General features: G+C 43.4%; 1 protein-coding gene across 3 annotated transcripts in view; it reads left to right on the top strand.

Annotated features, from left to right (window-relative positions):
- Nucleotides 1-19,857, top strand: part of Shal (Potassium voltage-gated channel protein Shal) — a 75,048-nt gene extending 55,191 nt beyond the window's left edge. For 2 of the 3 annotated variants that reach the window (XM_043427096.1, XM_043427098.1), the window contains 2 exons: nt 5,128-5,477; nt 9,857-19,857. In XM_043427096.1, the coding sequence (XP_043283031.1) occupies nt 5,128-5,271 (144 nt within the window). In that variant the 3' untranslated portion in view covers nt 5,272-5,477; nt 9,857-19,857. Of the gene's footprint in view, nt 1-1,298; nt 1,383-5,127; nt 5,478-9,856 lie in introns of all 3 variants that reach the window. The other variant, XM_043427095.1, reaches the window with a different exon arrangement.
- Nucleotides 19,858-20,078: the final 221 nt, after the last annotated feature.

Here is a 20,078-nt window from a genome sequence, read left to right on the forward strand (position 1 = left end):
CGACTAAAGTGAGGTTGAAATTTGATGATGTTCGAAATTAATCAGCGGTCAAACGCACGTGCGTTTTCCCTCCGAATCGGGAGAGAACGAGATGATGCTCGAGTGAGGATTTTTGCTCTCGTCGCTAGGCGAAAAATTGGCACGTCGATACAATAATATTCAACGTACATGCGCGCCCTCGTATGTACATTAAATATCATAAAACGATCGTGTCGGGTAACACTCAAGCTTCGCACATAGACACGTACACAGGCAGGAAGTTACGTGTGTATGCGCGGTGCGTTTGCGTGGGAAATATAGCAGAGCAAAATGTCGTTGAGAATAAAAAAATGTTTAAATCGTGAGATTAAAGTTTAAAAAAATCGAACATGTGCAAGCCAAAGAAATTAAATCAATGAAATTCTTCTATTTCCCTATTTCCGTGCGACCCGCGGGGCGTCACGAATAATGCGTCCGAACTGCCAATCGCCGACGTTCCGACGCCGCATCGTCTCTCGCTCGATCCTCGCGGGACCACGAATTCGCCGTCGTCCTCGTCACCTCGTCATCTTCGATTTCGTCGTCACCGCGCCTCGTCGCCTTTCGTCTCGTCACGTCGCTTCTGCCTCGCACGTTCTCGCATCCGGTTGGGCCTCTGTCACGTGCGCACTTGTTCCGGCGATCTCTCATCTTCCGTATTTCGCACACGAGCGTTAACTGCGAATTGATAAATAAATACACTCACGTGCCGACGATCACACGCGCTCGCGTCGCCGTCGCTCCTCCGGCCCGGATCGATCCGGTTCGTCGGTGCGAGCTCTCTCGAACTCGCTCTTCCCACTCGTTTTTTTCTCAAACTCTGTTTTTCCGCGGTCTCCGGATCTCCCGCGAACCCGTCGGCCGTCAACCCCGCTCACTGCGCTGCTCTCCGACTCGTCGAACGACTCGTGCACATCCTGCGAAAAACCACGTGGATAAACTACCGGATTCATGGAACCAACGCAAACGCGGTACAAAACGACACGGAATTTTGGCCGACGACGATGAAATTCGCCCTTCGGACCCGCTCGAATTGCACACCGCACCGAATCCAACACGGAATTAACAACGTCGACGACCCTCCGACCAACGGACGAATACGCACGCCCTTAATTGCCGGCGACTCTCGACGAGGATTCGCTAACCGACTTCCGATCGTACGCGCCCTTCTCTCTTTACTCGTCGTCCGTGGATATCGTTGGAATAAATGATAAAAACACTCGCCCACCCACGATTATAAACGAGCTATCGAACACGATTAAACAAACGAGAAATCACAGAGCCTCTCGTACCAACTAACATCGAACGAGAATAAGGATAGGGTGGTCCTCGTATACGGAGATCGTATACAAGTTAGAACAAAGGTAAAGAATCATTACGCACAACAAATAACCTTTCAAATTCGTGTCTCTTTCTGGCACGAATTTAAAAGATTAATCATTTTTAATTGGAGTATTAAACGCGGTGAATTACGTTGAGAAAATTTGCAGATTTTTCGAGCACTTTTCCGCGATTACGAAACTTAGTCAAAACGCAGATGTCGAATATGTCAGAATTCAATAAAAATCGAGAGAACGAGTGTATACGAGGATTTTTAAGGAGGTGCTGACATAAGAATAAACAGATGAAAAAAATCGAGCTCGGGCGAAAGAACGAAAAGTGGAAAGCAACGAGAAAAGCAATGCGAATTATTTCAGATCGAAATATTTGGAGCTCCGGGGCTCGAGTCAATCGTTTCAAATGAGAATAAAAAAGCTCGTTCTCCCAGCACTTTTTAGTGGCGAGACTCTCGCGAACACTCTAGTTGTGTCTGTCCAATCGCTCGCCTGGCTTTTGCGCTTTCGTATTATACTGTTAATTATCTTTTTATCTTGATACCTTAATGTAACTCGATCGAATATTCTCATTTTATTTATTCTTACTTCTTTACTGCCTGATGCGTCAATATATTACTCTCACGATTGAGCTTCGCGGAACTTTATTTTCGCGCGAGCAAAACCGCGGTGTAAAACCGTCCCCAACCTCGCCCCGCTGAAGTTTTACTCTCCACTGCAATCGATCCGGAAACGTGTTCATCGATCAACCGTATACACGATACCAAACGGTCACTCCGCAGTTGAATCTTGGAGTTTTTCCACTAGCCATAGTTACGCACTTTTCGTAGGCGAGACCATTTACCATAATTTCTCATCCCCAGCCACTGCGGTAGCTCTTTCAATTAATCGACTAGCGTTACCCCTTAAAGATCGTCCCGGTCTCTTTCCAGGCTCGATTTTACTTGAGCTCATAAAAGTAACGAAACTTGCAGTCCTCCCTTTCTAATTTCATTTTGAATCTTTCCACTCTTTTCATCACCTTTCAATCGACGCATCCGTTGGCTCGGCCCGCACTCGTAACGGTAAAAATCCCGAGGAGCACCGCGCACCACCACGCTTTGAGTGAGAATATCGCGCTAATCACGTTCCTAGTCCCGTTGTTAAAGCCGGAGAGCTTCAAAGCGTCGTGCATGCTGTGAAAGTGTTGCGTTTGTATGCATTGCACACGACGGAGAGAAAAGAGGCCGAAAAAGAGGAAAACAGCCCGGGGGAGGTAGCGAGCTCCCGGCGAACGCGGCATGGGGCCGAATATTCTTTTGTGTGAAATAGTACGATTACACTTTGAGAACGCTGAGAAAACGTCAAACTTTATCACGAGGACGTCGCCTCGCACCAAAAATTCCTTTGTAAGCTAACGTCACTCCTATCGTACGTTGTTTTTTTCCTTCACTTTTATCTTCCCGAAAAGCTCGCTCGATGGCAAGACAAAACGGAGGTGACCCACGCTCCGAAGCGACGGAGGAATGTGCACAAATTTTTCTTTAATTTTAGAAGAAAGCGACAAGAGCCAACGTTAGGTTGTGATGAGAGACGAGGCGAAAACCGATTCGTTGCATTACAAACGATTCCGTCCGCTCCGAGTAGTTCCTTCGGGACTGCGAAGGAAACCATGGCAAATATTTTATTTCCTTAGACACACGCTCTCTTGCTCTCTGTTTAAATCTTAGTTTTGGAAATTTTCTTTCCATTAGTTTTCATCGAAATAGTTGAAAAAATTAACACCGATTTGTCGATTCTCAAATCGCTCCACTCGTTGCCCGCCGTACTCTCTTTCTCGTACACTTTGTTTCATAATTTATGTGAGGGGATGGACCGCGGGCAGAATGGGACCAGTGAGATCGAAGAAGGGAGAGGCCGAGGGACGAGCGGAATGTGACAGCGCCACGAAAACTCGATTTTACTTTCGTTCCATTCACCAAAACATCAAAATCCGTTTAATAAAAAAAAACAGCAGACAATTTGCTTACTTTTTCCCTTCGTCGGGTGATCTCGCGACGTGGAAAGTGGTCGCTCGTTCCGCCCCTCCTGCTCCCATTCTGACGCGGTCTCCCCCGATACGATGTAAAATAGTTCAACTTTTCCATAGAGCAAAACCGTTGTGTAGTTATTTGTTGTGCAGCAAATTTATTTGTATAAATATTGTAAGTGTTTGTGCGAACTTCCTCTAATTGTAATTCGCATTTGAGCGTAGTTTACACTGTACATTTGTATATATACATAATATACGTAGTTTGTCGTAGTAGCTGGTGTAATAGTACTAAAGTAGATCGATGTACATGAGCTCAGAACTAAAAAACCAATGATTTTCGTTGTTTCAATTGACACGACCTTGTCCCACTGAAAAAACGACGAATATCAATCGAATCGACATTGGCCGTACGAAGATGTGATATTTTCGTTTTTTCGTCCTTCTATAGCAACTAATTCACAAAGATCGATGTATTTTAACGTGGACACGATAAAACACTCGATTAGCTAGCCTCCCTTGTGAATTAATCGTGTACATTAATGCTCAATCGATTCTCACACAGTAATGCCATCAATGAAGATGATAAATTCATCCGTTTGTAAATACACGTACACGTAGGCACATCCAAATACATTTTTTCTTCTTTCTCTACTCGGTGTGAAGTGACACTGTGCTTGAAAAATGCCTTGTGTTTGCATCGCACACTATGTCGTTGTCTACGTGTGCATTTTTTTCTCGTATTCACTTTTGCACTGTTTCCTCCTCTCTCTCTCTCTCTCTCTCTTTCTCTCTTTCTGTCTATCTTTCTCCCTCTCTATCTTATGAATTATTTTAATGTGCAAACGTGTGCTCAGCATATCGGTGTAAGAGCGAATCGACAGCGTACGAAGAGGACGAAAGAATTGGAATGTTTTTTTGTTTTCGTAACTGGTTGTGTGTGTGTGTGCGCGTGTGTGTGAATGTGCAAAGAAAATGTTTTTGAACGAATGCGGGAGCGAGAGGAGGCTGGATCTCGCATGGAAGTTGGAAACGCGTCTGTTTTCTCATTTCTCTCCTTTTCGACGTCTCTTTTTCTCTTTCTCTCTTTTTCTCTCTTGCGGCGCGCAGTTTCTTGATGGTTTTATCAAAGATTGTACGATTTGAGCGAATAAAAATGGTAAACGATTAAATGACGTCATTAAATTCAGTCTTTTCGAGATCTCGTTGTAAAACGATCGTTCGTATACGAAGAAGCACGGGAATTTTTAAAAGAAATGAGGCAACGTCAGTGAAGTTAAATGACAATAAAAGCGAGAGTGTTGAACGGAAATTGTTTGCACTCGTATGTCTACTTTAGGGAGCGATAAACTTTCGAGATAATAAAAATGTGAGAGTCGGAGAAGAGAGAAGCGAGAATAACGTGTAGAAGCGAATGTTTCGGGGAGACAAAAAAAGATGGATGATTTGAAAAGAAAGGAAAAGAGAAAAAATCAAAGGAGACTGATGAAGTGTGCTGTTATTGGTGAGGAACGAAAGGAAGTGTGAAAAGTGTTGGAATGCGAGGGCTGGGACGAAAGGAGCGAGAGAGAAGAATAAAAGGGAATAAATAAGGAAGAGGAATGAATCGAGATTAAATGGGGCAGGAGAAGGCGAAGCAGGGAATAAGGAGGAGGAAAAGGAGAAGGCGAAGAGGAGGAGAAGGAGGAGGAATGATTGAGGATTTTGTTGGGAACAGGAGGAAGAAAAAAAGATCTCAAACATGTCCAAAAATGCCCATTGTTCCAGGATCTAAAGAAGCGTGGCTCCCACACTTGCGACATGCAGGCCCTACAGCCACTTCCGGTTCCAAGTACCAACGCGTCGACTGCCATCGCAACTTCCGGTCCAGCCCAGCATCAAGCACAACAATCGCTCACGGAGACCGCTTGATTACAATCGAGCGAGACTACTCGTCATCCCCGGAATACCGATGCTCTATGAAAACTTAACTACTTTTAAATCATCAACGCCCATCGCCCGTGCACATCGACCGATCGATCGACTCCGAACATTACCAATTATCAAGACCATTGTACCTCCTCGACCATCTCCTTTGTTCGGTTGACGGAGACGTCGGCCGCCGAGTCGAGTTCATGGTGAGCTTTCAACTGTTTTTTTTTTTTTTTTCCCCTCCAAACCAGCAGATTCATTCCCCGCCCTTCCTCATAACTGAGCGAGAAAATAATTGAATTTTTCGCCTACCGACAATGCCCTTGGAAGCATTTGTCGTCGCGGTTTCGAGAGCTGCGAGGAAACCCGTCGTATCGACTCACTCGCAAGTGCCCACCGACCAGGAGCTACTCCAATCGATGCTCCTCCTTTCAGTACGATTTTCCCATGCTTGAGCCTCCTGCGATCCGAGGACTCGGGTTTTCGGCTAAGAACCGCTAAAAATTTCTTCAAACTCGTTGTTCCAATAAAATCTTACATTCGAGCAGGAGATTACGAAGATGCAGTAAGCGAGGAGGGGTCGAGTGGCGAAGCTGCACAGAAGCCGCACCACCATTTTTTCCCTCGCACCCCCTTTCACGTACGCGTCCTTACAATATTCTATGCTCGATTGGATCGAGAAGATTCACGGGTGCTCTCGCACCGCAAGGGGGACAGGGGAAAAACAATGAGCCAAGAAAACAGTAACGAACGGTGGAAAAGCTTGTGTGACTATAAAGACACGTGGGAGCCTTGAATCCGAGAGCTTTTGCACGCCCGGGCGCACACCGCGCGCGCGTTGACAATCGATCGAGAATGAAGGAGCGCGGGAGCAGCTCGCGAAAATCTATCGCGACAGACGAAACGGAGTTTCCTACATTTTCATACTTCATTAGCGGTAATTTTCTTCAGTTTTTTCTTCTTCCCTGCTCAAACTCCGTTATTTCTTTCATGCGTTCGAGTATTCCGGGACAAAAGGCACGAGCCAACGGAGCGTGCGGGCAAAGGTTGGAAAAAAGCACGCGAGACCGGGGAGGGGAAAAGAGGCGGAAAAACGCATGCGGCGATGATCAGAAAAGAGACGGCCAGTCGGGAAGGACAGAGCGGAAAATGTTGGCGAGTCTGTAGAAACGGAAGGTCGAGATAATATCCAAAGAGAAGTGAAAGCCATCGGGGGCTGAATAGGGAAAAGGACGATTGCTCCGCAGCGCAGCCGAGCCAGTCGCTCCATTATATCGCTCGGATCTCCACGCTCGATTCCATCCCGGCCGGATTTACGTGACGATGAAACGCGAGAAAGTCGAGCCGAGACAGTGCATTTCTCGTCGTCTCTCTGTGCTACACGTGCATTTTAAAACTACACTATAAAGGGAGAAACGCCCGCGCGCGCACACACACCGAAACAAACTCGCGAACCCGAGCCACCGCACACACTCACGCACACGAGCGCGCGTGCGTTCACACATGCGTCATGAACGAAAGCGCGGGCGCGGGCGCGCGAGAGCGTTGAACAATGTAGCCTAGATATCGATCAGCGAAGCTCCAGCCACTTGTGACGCTCTCGAGATTCATTCTCGTCTCGCAACTCCCTGATAAATCGACGCAGCATCCAGTTACCTTCGCTCCACACAATACACCCTTACCGCGAATTAACATTCCCGAATTTTCCTACACCGACGCACACACGCGCGCGCGAGATAACGATGGAAATCGTAAATAAGCGAGCGAACGAACCGGGCCCGAGACACATTCATACGGGATCAAATGAACCGAGGGAATAATAATCAACGACGACCCCATATTGCCTAAATCCATCAGCGGGATTCATTAGCAATCACTCCGAAACTACGGACAAATCAAAAGTACTGTTTTCGATCTCGAGGGCTAGTAAATTAATGTCATGCTCGGAGAAGACTTGACGTAAAAAAAATCAATCCCATTTCATCGGAGGTTTCACGTTCAGCTTGAATATCGATTTTTCAATGTCTTCTTCGTCGAATCTCGCCTCGTACTCGCTTCTCGGGAGCTCAAAAAAGACGCGTCAAGACTCAAGTCGCACGCAAAGCTCGATGGCTCGGGAAGTTTTTTAATGTAGCTTCTCCGAAGATAAAAAATCACTCTTTTTGACCTTTCGAAACTTTTCAAACGTTTTTTCAGATTGTCCATACATAAATTTCTCGGTTTGCAGCTACAATGAGTCGTACGTTTTAATAAATATTGTAGAAAATTTCCGTCGAGTCATAACGTTGATAATTTCATTTGAAATTTTGTCTGAGACTCGATCCGAAAAAATTCCTCGTAAAATTCGAGTCAATCTACCATAAACGTGTGCGACGTTTCACTCTCTCGACATTCCCTCCGTGCGGCCCTATAAATCTCCGGTTAAGTAGCATCCGCGAGAAAGAGTCGTTCAGCAGCGGTCGAAATAATAAATAGTTAGGGAGCTGGCGAGCAAAATTTCTATATGATTAGCTCACGTGGCAGACGTTATCAATACCGATAATTATATACCCTAAGAAGCATTAAGGACCGCGTCTGCCGTCATGGTAGACTGCTGCGTTGTCAATTGACAGTGCTTCGAAATTGTTAAAAAAAAGGGGGTACTAAATCATTTGCTCATGTCTGCCTCCGGGGCAGACATAATCCTGTAAATGAAGAAAATCGAAGAGGCAGACATCCAGGGCTCTGACTTTGGTAAGAATTAATTTTTCATGTTTTTTTTTATGATTTAAAAAAAGTGTATATGAAATGCTAACTTGGCAGACCTGAATAATTCGATTGAAAACAATGAGAAAGACTACAGAAAAATGGTCTGCGGGTATGTTACCTCTGCGTTGTCAATTGACAGCGCTTCAAAAGTGTTAAAAAAAGTGTGCTATATTATGTGCACATGTCTGCCTCTTGGACTAATGTTTCGTTTTCTTATAAAAACCAAAAAAAATCGATGAACCAGACATCCAGGCCTCTGATATTTCAAAGGCAGACCATTTGCAATTTTTTTTTCAAACTCGACGCTCACGACAAGCTATACAAGTACAAAATTCTACGTCTACTAAAAATCAGTGAAAATAAATAATAGTACATATATCCAGGCAATCAATACGAGCGATTTTCAAGGCATACTACAAATATTCGGGTTCTAAGCCTGTTAACTGTACTTCCGCAGGTACAAAATAACTACATGATTTGTCTTTCTTTTATTGTGGAGACTGAGTGAGAACGGTATATTACTCAGTCTTGACCTTTTCTGTATTGAGAGAGAGAGAGAAGAGAAGAGCCTAGGCTCAAAATCGGTATATTTCATACAATAAAATATGTTTCAAATACATAAAAAAAGCTTCAGGCTAAGTCTGTTAGTCCTGCAACGCGTAGAGTACTACTGTAAAAGAAAAAGGATTTTTTTCATTTCCATTACAGTGAACAAATAAAATGAATTCGGAATTACATAAATACCATATTCGAGTTTCACGCGCATTTTTATTTCTGGTTGGCATTTGTTTTTATTTTATTCAATCGATTTTCAGCTCCAGAAGTTGAAATCGTTACATCGTGTTCAGAGAATATGATACCAAACAAAATAATAAGAGTAAAACTATCAGAAAAAACAATAATCAACCGTAATATCCACTTTCCCTTAATTTCACGAATTTCAAAGAATCGTACAGCTCAAAATCAGTGAGCAAAGGGTCTGCCAAATTTTTTTCGTATTGAGGGAGTCACAATGAATCGAATGGGCACAATTAGAACCATGAGCAAATGATTTAGTAGAGCTTTTTTTTCAGCATTTTCACAACTCCGTCCTGTGATTACGCAGGGCCCCGGATGTCTCCCTCTTCGATTTTCTTCGTTTTCAGGATGATTGTGGACCATCAGCCCCAGAGGCAGACATGTGCAAATGATTTAGCACCCCTCTTTTTTTCAACAGATTTAAAGCGCTGTAACGCGAAAACGCAGCGACGTAGGACTTTTTTTTACTGGACCAAATCGATTCGTATCGATCTAAACTTGAATTCATATCGATGTGAAACATGAGAAAATCGTATACCGAAATGCTCGCCAGCTCCCTAACTAAAAATCCAAGCTTCGGCTCCCCTCGCAAGTTCCTCGTGAAAAAAGCCAGCTAAAATTTTTCCACAGCCTCCCCGGCCGGTTTTCGATGGTGAAAAGCTCCAAAAATACCGAGTTTTTCCAGAAACTCAAAATATTCCCACAAATGGCCGAATCCAGGTGGGTGCTCACCTTCCAAACGCCCATTCATAAAATTCAACAAGAATTCTCGTTCACCGAGCGATTTAGCGTCCAGCACCGTTCGCGAGCTTCATCAGCGAACGCGACGGAGGCGCGGAGAAAAAATGGCCCCGTTTCCTCGCGGCTCTCGAAGCTCGTTAAAATGCAGTTCGAATCGGGCTCGAGCTTAAAATGCACGAAAACAATGAGGGCGCAAGAATCGCTCGATAAAAAAGCCTCCATTAACCGCTGCTTTGTTGTCCCAACCGAAATATCAATCAGAAATGTTCGAAGGTGCGATTAATCGTCTTTATTTCAGTAAAAAAGGAGAAAGAAAAAATAAACAGGAAAGTAAATTAGAAAAAGAGATGGGAAAGGAGGCGCGTGGAGAAGAAAATTGAGGCCGGATAATTAGGCGTCGCGAGTGTGAAAAATAGCAGAGGGCGTGATCGAGGATGACGAGACTTCGAGGTCATCGGTCAGCGGAAATAAGACGCCACGCCGAGGGATCGTGATCGCTGTTGCGGAAGTGATTTTTTTGCGAAATATCATACCGCGCGATGATTCGCCTGGTTTATAGAAAGAATCGAGAGCACACGCGAAGCGGGAGGGTTCCGAATATTTCGATTAGCTCATGCCAATCAAGTCCGAGAGGAAAGCAAATACTTTGAAGGACACGGAGCGGAAGAGAGATAGAAAAAAGGGTGGAATAGCACGAATGAAGGGAGCACAAAGCAGAGAAGAGCGCCAAGATTTCAAATATGGTTCTATTCGATGTAAAGTATTATAATTATTGTGTGAACTCTCTCGTCACGTTATCAAAGAAGCATGTTTGACAAAACAAAAGCAAGCAAGCAAGCAAGCGTAAAACCTTAGATCTTCGTGATACTCTTAAAATTTGTACTTTTAATTAAATCGATAATGCCCTCGTTCTTTCAAAAAACGTAATATTTAAACATCATTTGAATAACAATCGAATACGGATACTGTATTATTGTCGTGTAAAAAAATTTCATTAATCGACGAGTTTGGGGATGTTGAATAAGTGTCTGTAAATAGTTACTATTATGATAGAGTTTATCCTTCGTGGCGATTTTGAGAAACTGCGTGAAAAAGAAAATTGCAAAAACGAAGAGACGCGGCGAGGGGGGCAGAGGAAACAGAATTTCATTTCGTTACCGGACGCGTCTAGTGCGTCGTTTTTTAAGTGTAATTGAACACCTTTAGTGTAAGTGTAAATTGTTTATAAGTGTAATTATCAAGTGTAATTGTCAGTTTAAACGTGAAGAGAGCGAGAGAGAAAAAAAAGAGGGATTTAGAGTACGAAGAGAAAGGGTAACCTGCTCGAAGTGGGTTTCAATCTCGACTCGATCGGAACACGAATTAGTACGATTATTGTATGGGAACGTCGACTTATTTTAATACGATCGCTCGAAAGTGTTGTCTCCGAAGTTTTCTTCTTTGCATTCTCGATCATTTGTTTGTTGTTAGGAACAGCGAGAACAAAAAAAATCTCGTTAGATTAACCAAAAAAAAAAGAAAGAAAGAAAAAACGTCCTAAGAATTCGCAACAATGATTTTTAAGCTCCCGTCTCGATGTTGTCGAGTAAACACTTGTGCTATTGCCGAGATCGATCGAATTTCAGCGAGGGCGATTAAGTATTGGCAAAATATAATTTTGCTCGGAATGAAAAGTAAAGTAATGAAAAGAAGAAAAAAAAAATACAAACAAACAGAACAAACCCAAAGAGAATAATAAAATACTATTTATCAGGAAGGTGTCGCTGTGGGAAAAATCGTCGGCAGCCTTATCGAGTACCGCATCCTGACGTATATACATATATAAATAACAGAGAAGCAAATTTATATACGTGTGTATACACCTTCGCGAGATATATAAATATATTTAAATATATATAAATATATATCGAGATGAATATTCAAATGACGCGTTGATTCGCGCGGGTATCCGTGTATATATATATATGATATGCATTATGCATAAAGTAGTATTTCGCATCGTGCAATAAAATAAATTCTAAAGCGTTCCAAATAGAGCGAGTGCATGCATGTTCAAAAGAATGAGAAAAAATACAGAAAAAAAGAAGAAAAAAAAAAGAAAAAGGAAAAACAAAGAAATAATAAAAATAAATGAAAACAATAATAATAATAATGATAATTAAAACAATAAATAGGTATGTGAAACGAGGAATGTTTGTCAATTGTTTTGTTCTTTTGTTCTTGAAAATCTAAAAAAAGTGACGAGCAGGGCTCCGAAGAAAGTGGCACGAGGATCCGAAATTGCGATCAACTCGTTCGGATGCGAGCGTCGTGAAAAAAGCGTTTTTTGTTTTCGTCATTCAGTCGCGTGTACCGGAGGACCGGAAGGTATTCGGTGCTTCCTTTGGAACTGCGGCAGTTTTTTCGTAGCGTCGCGGGCTTGCGGAATGCTACGCCTGGTGAACAATAGACTCGGGGTATCGTCTGTCAATTATTCTGTGAAAATGATGGCTCGGAACGTCGAGCGAATAGCGCGAGCCCATTCTCGCTCGCTTGTTCCGAGAAAAGATCAGCTTCCCAGCGGCCCGCGTATCTGACAGGCTATTGCTGGTCGTTGCTTTTCTAGTTTTCATTAATGTTTTTCGATCTAAGGAGACGCTGATTGAGAAAGAACGGGGATGAACGAAGTAACGAAGTTCAACTTGTTGCTCCCTTCCCCCCCTCAGCGAGTGCACGTCCCTTGGGAATTACAACGCTGATAAGAGAACGAGAGGGAAAACCACTTGACCGTGAGCAACCAGTCGACCCTTTCGAATCTCTCTTTCAGCAATATTTTCACTCAACGCTAAAACTTCGAAATTTTTCTTGTCGTCGGCTAACGAACGATTTTCATGCTGGAAAAACACTGTAAACATGCAGGAGACGCAGAAATACTCACGTGTTATTTTAGTCTTGGATAAAAGGTTTTTAATGTCTGCTCAAACACTAACATTCCATGAAAAAATACGCGCAGGACTCTCGTTGCAATTTTTAAAATTCACTGGAATATTTTTCATCTTTCATCGCGTATCCCAAGCCCCGACTTGTCTCATTCGAACGGAAGTATTTCTCACTCGCACCGAAACGAAGTTTTCTCTACTCATTTCCCCGGATCTTTTGAAATTATTTATCATTCCATTACTCTTTTTATTACGCCATCAAATCTCATCGTATATACACAGAAAATGTTTTTTACTCGAAACTTTGACTCGACCCTTGTCGAATTAGGTTACAAAAACTGCTTTTCAGCATCTCATGACTTCATCATATATAATTTGGGATTCTAAGAATATGCGATGACCCACGTCGTTTTCACTCCATTGCTCCTCTAGACGTTCCCATGCACAATATAAAAAACACTGCGAGTCGTGATTTGTCACCCAAACATTCGCTTTTCAACCTCGTTTTCAACCCTTGACACCCACGATCCTCTGTCCTCGGCATACCACGTTTCGTGCATGCGATACAAAACCTTAATTGTGCGTCGTTCCATTCGTTTTTTCATGGGGAAGTTTCAGAGAAAAGTGCAAAATATTCGTGTTCGTTGAGCTGTCACGAAAACTCGTGATTTGACAAAAAAAATCTTTCGAGCGAATGCAGAACCGTTTGGAGCCGAAAAATGAGCAATGAAACGTGGAAAATCAAAATGGGGATTTGAGTCCCAACCGAGTAAAGGAATTTCGGGTAGAGTAGCGAGTACTGAGATAAATAAAATATTTCGATGTTAATGCGGACACTCGAGAGAGTGAATAACTTTGGTGACAACTCAAAAACGCAAAGTCTTTCAGTATTTACTAACGTTACTGCCAATTACGTTGAATAAGCTACCTTAACGGAGAAGGGTAAAATTCGTGCTGTTTCCGTGTGAAGTAAAAATAGATAGAAAGAAACTTAGACAGAATTTAAAAAATTGATTACCTCTAGAAGTGCGTCAGAGTATTTCCTGAAAATAGTGCGATGTCGATGAAAAAGCACTTTTCTGAGCGTCAGAAATCTCGAAGACGGTGATGAGTCGGTTCGAAGTCAAAGCGAACACTCGATTCGGAAAAATCGAAGGATTTTCGTCCGCGTTCTTCAGCTGTCGACCACCGATTCGTGGAAATCATTTTTCGGCACATTTCCCACGAGATTTTGTGTTTTCGCGAATTTTTCGATCATTTCGGAACGGAGCTTTTGTTCGGTGCATCGATTCCGGGACATTCAAGCTCCTGATATGCGATAATAAATATGAAAAGCCTCAAGAAATCGGAGCCGCTCAATTTTTTCTGTTTTTCGCCACATTCTCGAATTTCCTGCACTTTCTCATTTGGGCTATCTGCGCAAGTTGGGCGAGGACTGAAAGCCAGCGCGAGGGCGAAGAAAAACTGGTCGGAAAAGCGCGCACAGCTTCTCTCCGATTTATACGAACTCGTAAAACCAACACGAGAACAAATTGAATTCACTGAATTAGCGGATTACAGCTTCGACTTTGTACACATACGTTTAATGCGAAAGCTCACCGACGGAGAGAGAGAGAGAGAGAGAGCGAGGGGAAAGAGGATTGAAAATGGACGGAAAGGGAGGTCGGGAAGCGAATCGACGAGCAACCTACTGGCTCGAGCGGCTCGTTCTTCGTGGTCCTGGACACGCAACACAAACACTGTGTACAAGGCTCTCAATATATCGTGATGTACGTACGGAGGTACGAGGTATTGAAGCTTGTTCGTGGATGGCGAAGAGCATCGTCGGACGAAAAATACACAAACGTTAGTCAAACAAGCCTCCTCCCGTTTCTCTGTACTTCCTTCCGACCCTTGGGAATAATATCGCACGCATGACGAGAGGCGTTGTAACGGCGGAATAAAAAGTCGAAGCGTGACTGCTTAATGTTGGGAGCAAACTCTGGAATCGCGTTAAACGGAATTATCAATATTTATGTCAACAATTCGGCTCCGCTCGTTAACGAAACCGGCTCGAGATTATGGAATTCAATCAAGTTTAATTGGCCAATGAAACCAAACGGCTCGATTTACCCGCTCCGTTTTTCACCATTCCAAAGCTTCCGTCACCTTACTTTCGTATTGTTTCGAAATCGAGTCTCATAAATCCGCTGCCTTTTTCGGGTCTTACCCTAAAAAATTCTCGCTGTTGCGCCATCGAGAAATTCTATGAATAATTTCACGCATTTTCCATCGCCCAATCGTCCGAACAAAATATTTTATTCTCCGATTTAGGAGATCGTAAAAAAAGTAGGTCACACGTATCTGTGGGTTTGCATAACGTCGATGTTTCTTTCATACTTTGTGGAAAAATAGGAAAAAACGCACACACACAGACAGGAGCGTTTATGTGAGATCGGATTGAATCGAATGTCGCGTCGTCGAGGGTTTTATTGTTACAAAATCCTCGATTATTTTTTTTATCGTAATACGCTTCGGCAAAATGGAAATAGAATCTAACAACATTTCTCAAGGTATTTCGGGCTCGATATCGAACGAAGGGAAAAATAATTTCTTGCCGATTTCCACGACCTTCCTAACGCTTCCCTCGACTACATATTTCAACTCAAATTCCTCCGCACTCGATACCATTTTGACTTAAATTTTATTTCCGTTAAATCTCAATGTAACTCGCTGAAAAATATTTAAAAAATCGAGCTCGCCCAATGAAGCAAAAATGTTTGATCCTCGTCGAATCTTCACCGTCGTCGTTTCAGAAAATTTGCCAATTTCGAGGTCCAGTCCAATTCGTGAACGGATTTCCGGAGCTCTGTACGCGCGGCCTGAGGGCGAGCCTCGGGACAAGAAAAATGTTTTTCTTTCTCGATCCATTTCTGCGTTTGCCACTCTTCTGACTTTTCCTTCACTCGATGTCTCTCCTGACGCATGTACGGCGGCTGTAACGCGTAGTTGGAGGTTCGTGAGGAGCAAGTGCGGGCGAAGATATAGATCCGATGAGTGAAAGCTCCGGAGGGTCCGGCCCTTCGTGAATAATGAAGTCTCGCCGAGTCGTTAAACGTCCATGTACGTCGCGGCGGATTAGCCTCGGCCGGGACGTTCGGGTGCGCGGTGTCTCGGACGTTTTTTTCTCTCATCTTAACAAAAATTCTAGGAAACTTATTAGCCAAGTACGCGATGAGAATAAGTCAGGGAGGAGGGAAAGGCTTGTGAACGTTTGAGGTGGATAACAAGGTGTAGCGTTGAATCCGAATGAATGTGCGAGTGGAGCGAGCACTCGGCTCGGAGTGAATGGAAAATCGATAATGACCGGGCTGTGTGTATGCAGAAATTTGGAGAGAACCTCTTGTTCTCGTTTCCTCTTCCGCCACGAAGCTTTCAAACTTCATCTCTCGTTGAGTCAGCACTTAGCGAGCCCTCACTCAGCCCTTCGCCGCAGCAGCAGCAGCAGCAGCAGCTCGAGTTTCCCAGCGCGATTCTACTTTATTCGCACACGTCCTTCGATCGGATAACAAATTACACTTTCGCTCTCGGCCCACCGCCGGGTGCGGCTTTTCTTCGAGATTTCCACAACGCGAGGCTTCCTGGAAGGGCTCTGAAAAATTTGATTAATTCAATCGGAGCTGCCTATACGGGAGTCCGCCGGGCTCTGGCGAAGGGGGCATCGACGGAGGAACGATTGACAAATCCTGGCGTCCTGTCGGCGGGGTCATGCTTCAAAAGCATGCATTTGTCCCCGAACGTTGCTGATACTCGTCCGGAGAATCCGCGCCGAGAAGAGCAGCCGGACGATTATTGTGATGGTCCATTTGTGTGCTCGCGTACTTTACGTTCGATCTCCCCGGATGGGGAAGTGACGCGTGGAAGTAAGCGCGCCCGCGCGAGTCGGCTGTCTTTAAGTTAGGAAAATCGAGGCAGCGCGACGGAAGAGAGAATTTGAAGAGAGAAGAAATTTTCTGCAGATTTCGTTGGCTACCAAGCTCCGACAATTTTCCTCTGAATTTCTCCCATTTTCAAAATTGCTAGCACAGAGAGAGGGAGGGAGGGCCGAGGGGAAAATTCCAAAGCCGTCGAATCGACGTGCTCGAGCGACGAGGCGCCTCTCACACTCGATTCTCCTATCTCAATGGTCTTTTATTGCCCACCACGTTACGTTTTTATCCTGAAAAAAATGCGGACAAGGGCTGAAGCTAACAGCGAAATAAATATGCGTAGACGAACAAAGGGCAACGCGTATTGATCCCAGCAGCATCAGCCTCTTCTGAGAGTCCGAAATTCTTGAATATCACGTCTGGCTATTTTTCTCGCGGCCTCTCCGAGCCGATAACTCACGCCAGAATTCAACAGCGCCCTGAAAAAAGCCTCAAAGCGTATCCTCCGATCGACTCACACCTTTCCCGCGCTTATCCCATCGATCTCATAATAAATTCTATCAAAAGAGAGAATACATTCGCTGAAATAGTCGGACAGAGACTGAGACGGTTTATCAGAGGGAAATAGAACAAAAGAGTGAGAATCGTGAATGTTATCGTTTTACCTACAAACGCGTAACTGTCCTTGCCGAGTGGTGACGCGATCCAATCGATAATTTACCTCCACCGTCAAGGAATCACAAGATAGGACGCCGCCGCGCGGAGCATGAAATACAAAGAGCGAGAGAGAGACAGAGAGAGAGAGAGGGAGAGCGAGCAAAGACAACTTTTCGAGTTTCTTTACCCGGCGTTTGTGTATCGATAAACAGTAGTCTCTTTGTCTCCCCCGATTGTCGTATCTCCGTATACGGAGGTTAGGTACTTGGAGTATAACTCCGATGTACACACTCGAGAATGAGAATCTACGCCCGATAAAAGCAGCCACCGAAAGCGAGCGAACCTCCTCACAAAGGTGTCGAAACGAAATTGCACCTGAATCGAAAAACGCCCTGAAAACAAGGGACGCACGTGTCTCTTGTTAAATTGCCAGTATTATTCAACCTCGAACGCTTAAAACGCGACTCTGAGTGTAAAGAAAAAGTAAAAAGTAACAGACCGCCGACCCGGCAGACGAGGGAAAATTTTATCGCGGATAGAATATTTTTAATAACATTTCGCCGGCATCGAAGCTACAAAGGCTTTGTCGAGCGAGCGTTTTGTTGATAATAATCGAAGGAGAACCACCGTCCCAATTATTGTACGCGAGCGATCCTAAAGAGCGGAACGATTCTGGGTATATAAATATACGAATAATTCCGTATTATAAACATTGACAGACTTGAGAGAATGTGTGATAAATAAAAAATCATTTAGGTGGAAGATATCTTGGGCTTTTCGATTTTGTTTCAAGGATGATCGATCACCAGGTCCAATCCGAGATTCTGATCTGAATTTTTAATATGCTGGAGATGAATATTTTACGCGACGATCACCAAAATTTGGGCTAGATTGTTCGTCTAGTTATTTTGTAATTAAATTGCAAATTCGAGCATTTTGATGCACCGAATACACGTCGCTTATGGGAAAAGATCGTCCGGAAGTGCTACGAGCACGGTTTTTCTCGCCCAAAATCCAAGATTATTATTTAAAAACCTACCGTTGAATAAGTGGCTCATTCAGAGTTTGGTCAAAAATAGAAAAATTGTACCTCACCAGGTTTTCAACAAAATAATCTCACAAAAAAGTTTTGATTTCCGGTTGAAAATTGTGAGAACGACGAAGTAGTATTCAGGAATTTGACAACGTCACAACTATAACGGATGATGCCGCCAGCGGTCATAACCTAGCTTTACTTCAAACACCAACACAGAATATTACAATGGCAATTACAATTACAAGTGTGTTTGTGTACAATTCTTATATGGAGAAAACTATACAGACGTTGACGATATCAAGAGACTCGGTAGAGTCTCGGGACAAGTACATTGACAGTTCTGTCATCTGCTGGCCTGAGGTTCTCGCCGAGACTATCTTTTCTCTGAATATATAATCTAATATGGAGAACACTGCAGGATCGTTGTGGATATAATTTTTTCAGTTTTCATGATTTACTCTGCTATGAAACACTAACGAACCGGTAATGATGTTTCTTAAAATCGATAACACGAATATTCAAGACCGGTAAACGTAATTCAGAACGGCTCTTTTTTGACTCCGAATTCACGATCGATCATCCTTAATGTTCTTAAATGTTCCTTAAAGTCCTGAGAATCCTCAGTTTAACAGAGTCCCGGGGAACTGGACTCGTGAAAATGCATCAATGCCGTTGGCACTTTTGATTTTCGAGCTAAACGCCTCCTCGCGTGTGTCCACGTTTTATCGGGCGGATGGAATTCCGCGTCGAATCGAAGCGCCGTTTAGAGAAGCAGCGATATCGGCAAGTTGAATTATTCCAATTTCTCATGGATTTTTGAGCTCGTTGCTTCGCGATTCTCGTACGACGTCGTTGGTTCGTTTATTATTTTCTAAATAAACGATTGATGCTCAATACTTGAAGCAATGTTTCCTGCTCGTAGACCGAACGTCTTTCGAGCTAACCAGGGAAACGCGAGTTGCAGCGAACGGATGACGCTCATGGGAGAAAAACCTGGGCGATTATTTTTGGAATAATTCAACACGCTCGTTCCAGTATAGGTTAAGTCCAGTGCGTACCTACTCCAGTGATTAGAAGCAGAGAAGAGTCGAGCCGTAATAAGATGAAACGAGAAGAAAATAAATACGTAAATGCAGTCGGTAGGACACAAAGGCAAACCGATAATTGTTGCAGGGATTGAAAAACGAGATTCGTACATGAAAGTTTTTATTCGACGAGGCTAAAGTATAAAAAAAACATTGAAAAAAAAAAAAAAAAAAAAAATACGAAAGAAACGATGAATAAGCGAATGATTCGAAGAGGAATTAGTTTTAAAACGAAAGTTGATGATAAAAACTGATAAATCAAACGTAACGAAAGATGTGCGAGGCTTGCGAAGCGTTACGAACGAGCACTTAGCTGCTGCAACCAAAAAAAATAATGATATCTATGAAAATGACCATGTGATGTGTACGATAGTTTAATTGACGTTTGTGTAATGATAAAAAAAAAGAATCGAGAGATAAAAGCTATCCACGAAGAGAGCAACAATTTATGAGAATATTCAGTTGGATTATGCGCGTAGGAAAGACGAAAGCTAAATCGATCGTGGATTAAGTTCCACGCTGGGACTCGAAATGATAGAGAATACGCGCCCCCGGGCGCGCGTTCACTCAAATGGAACCATTTTAATTATTAACAAATATATATTTATTATTAATATATACCGAGGGGATAAACGAAAGAAGAACAAACAAACGACAAAGATATATGAAAATAAAGTACTGTCTTTATTCACGTTCCCCTCGTCTCGTTTTTTATTTCCTCGCTCCTTTCCAAGCCAACGATCAATAACGAAAAGGTAAGTGGCATCGTGACTCTCTCTCATCGGAGACTACTGAGGACGGTGGACCGAAGATGTCGAAGGAAACTTTATTTATTCGAAGAATTTTTCGTTCTTTTCACTCTCTTTTATTTTTTAAAATCCGTAACAATAATCATGGCAACGAACATTCGGGTATT

Source organism: Venturia canescens, chromosome 8, assembly GCF_019457755.1.
Source record: "Venturia canescens isolate UGA chromosome 8, ASM1945775v1, whole genome shotgun sequence".
Classification (NCBI taxonomy): Eukaryota; Metazoa; Arthropoda; class Insecta; order Hymenoptera; family Ichneumonidae; genus Venturia; species Venturia canescens.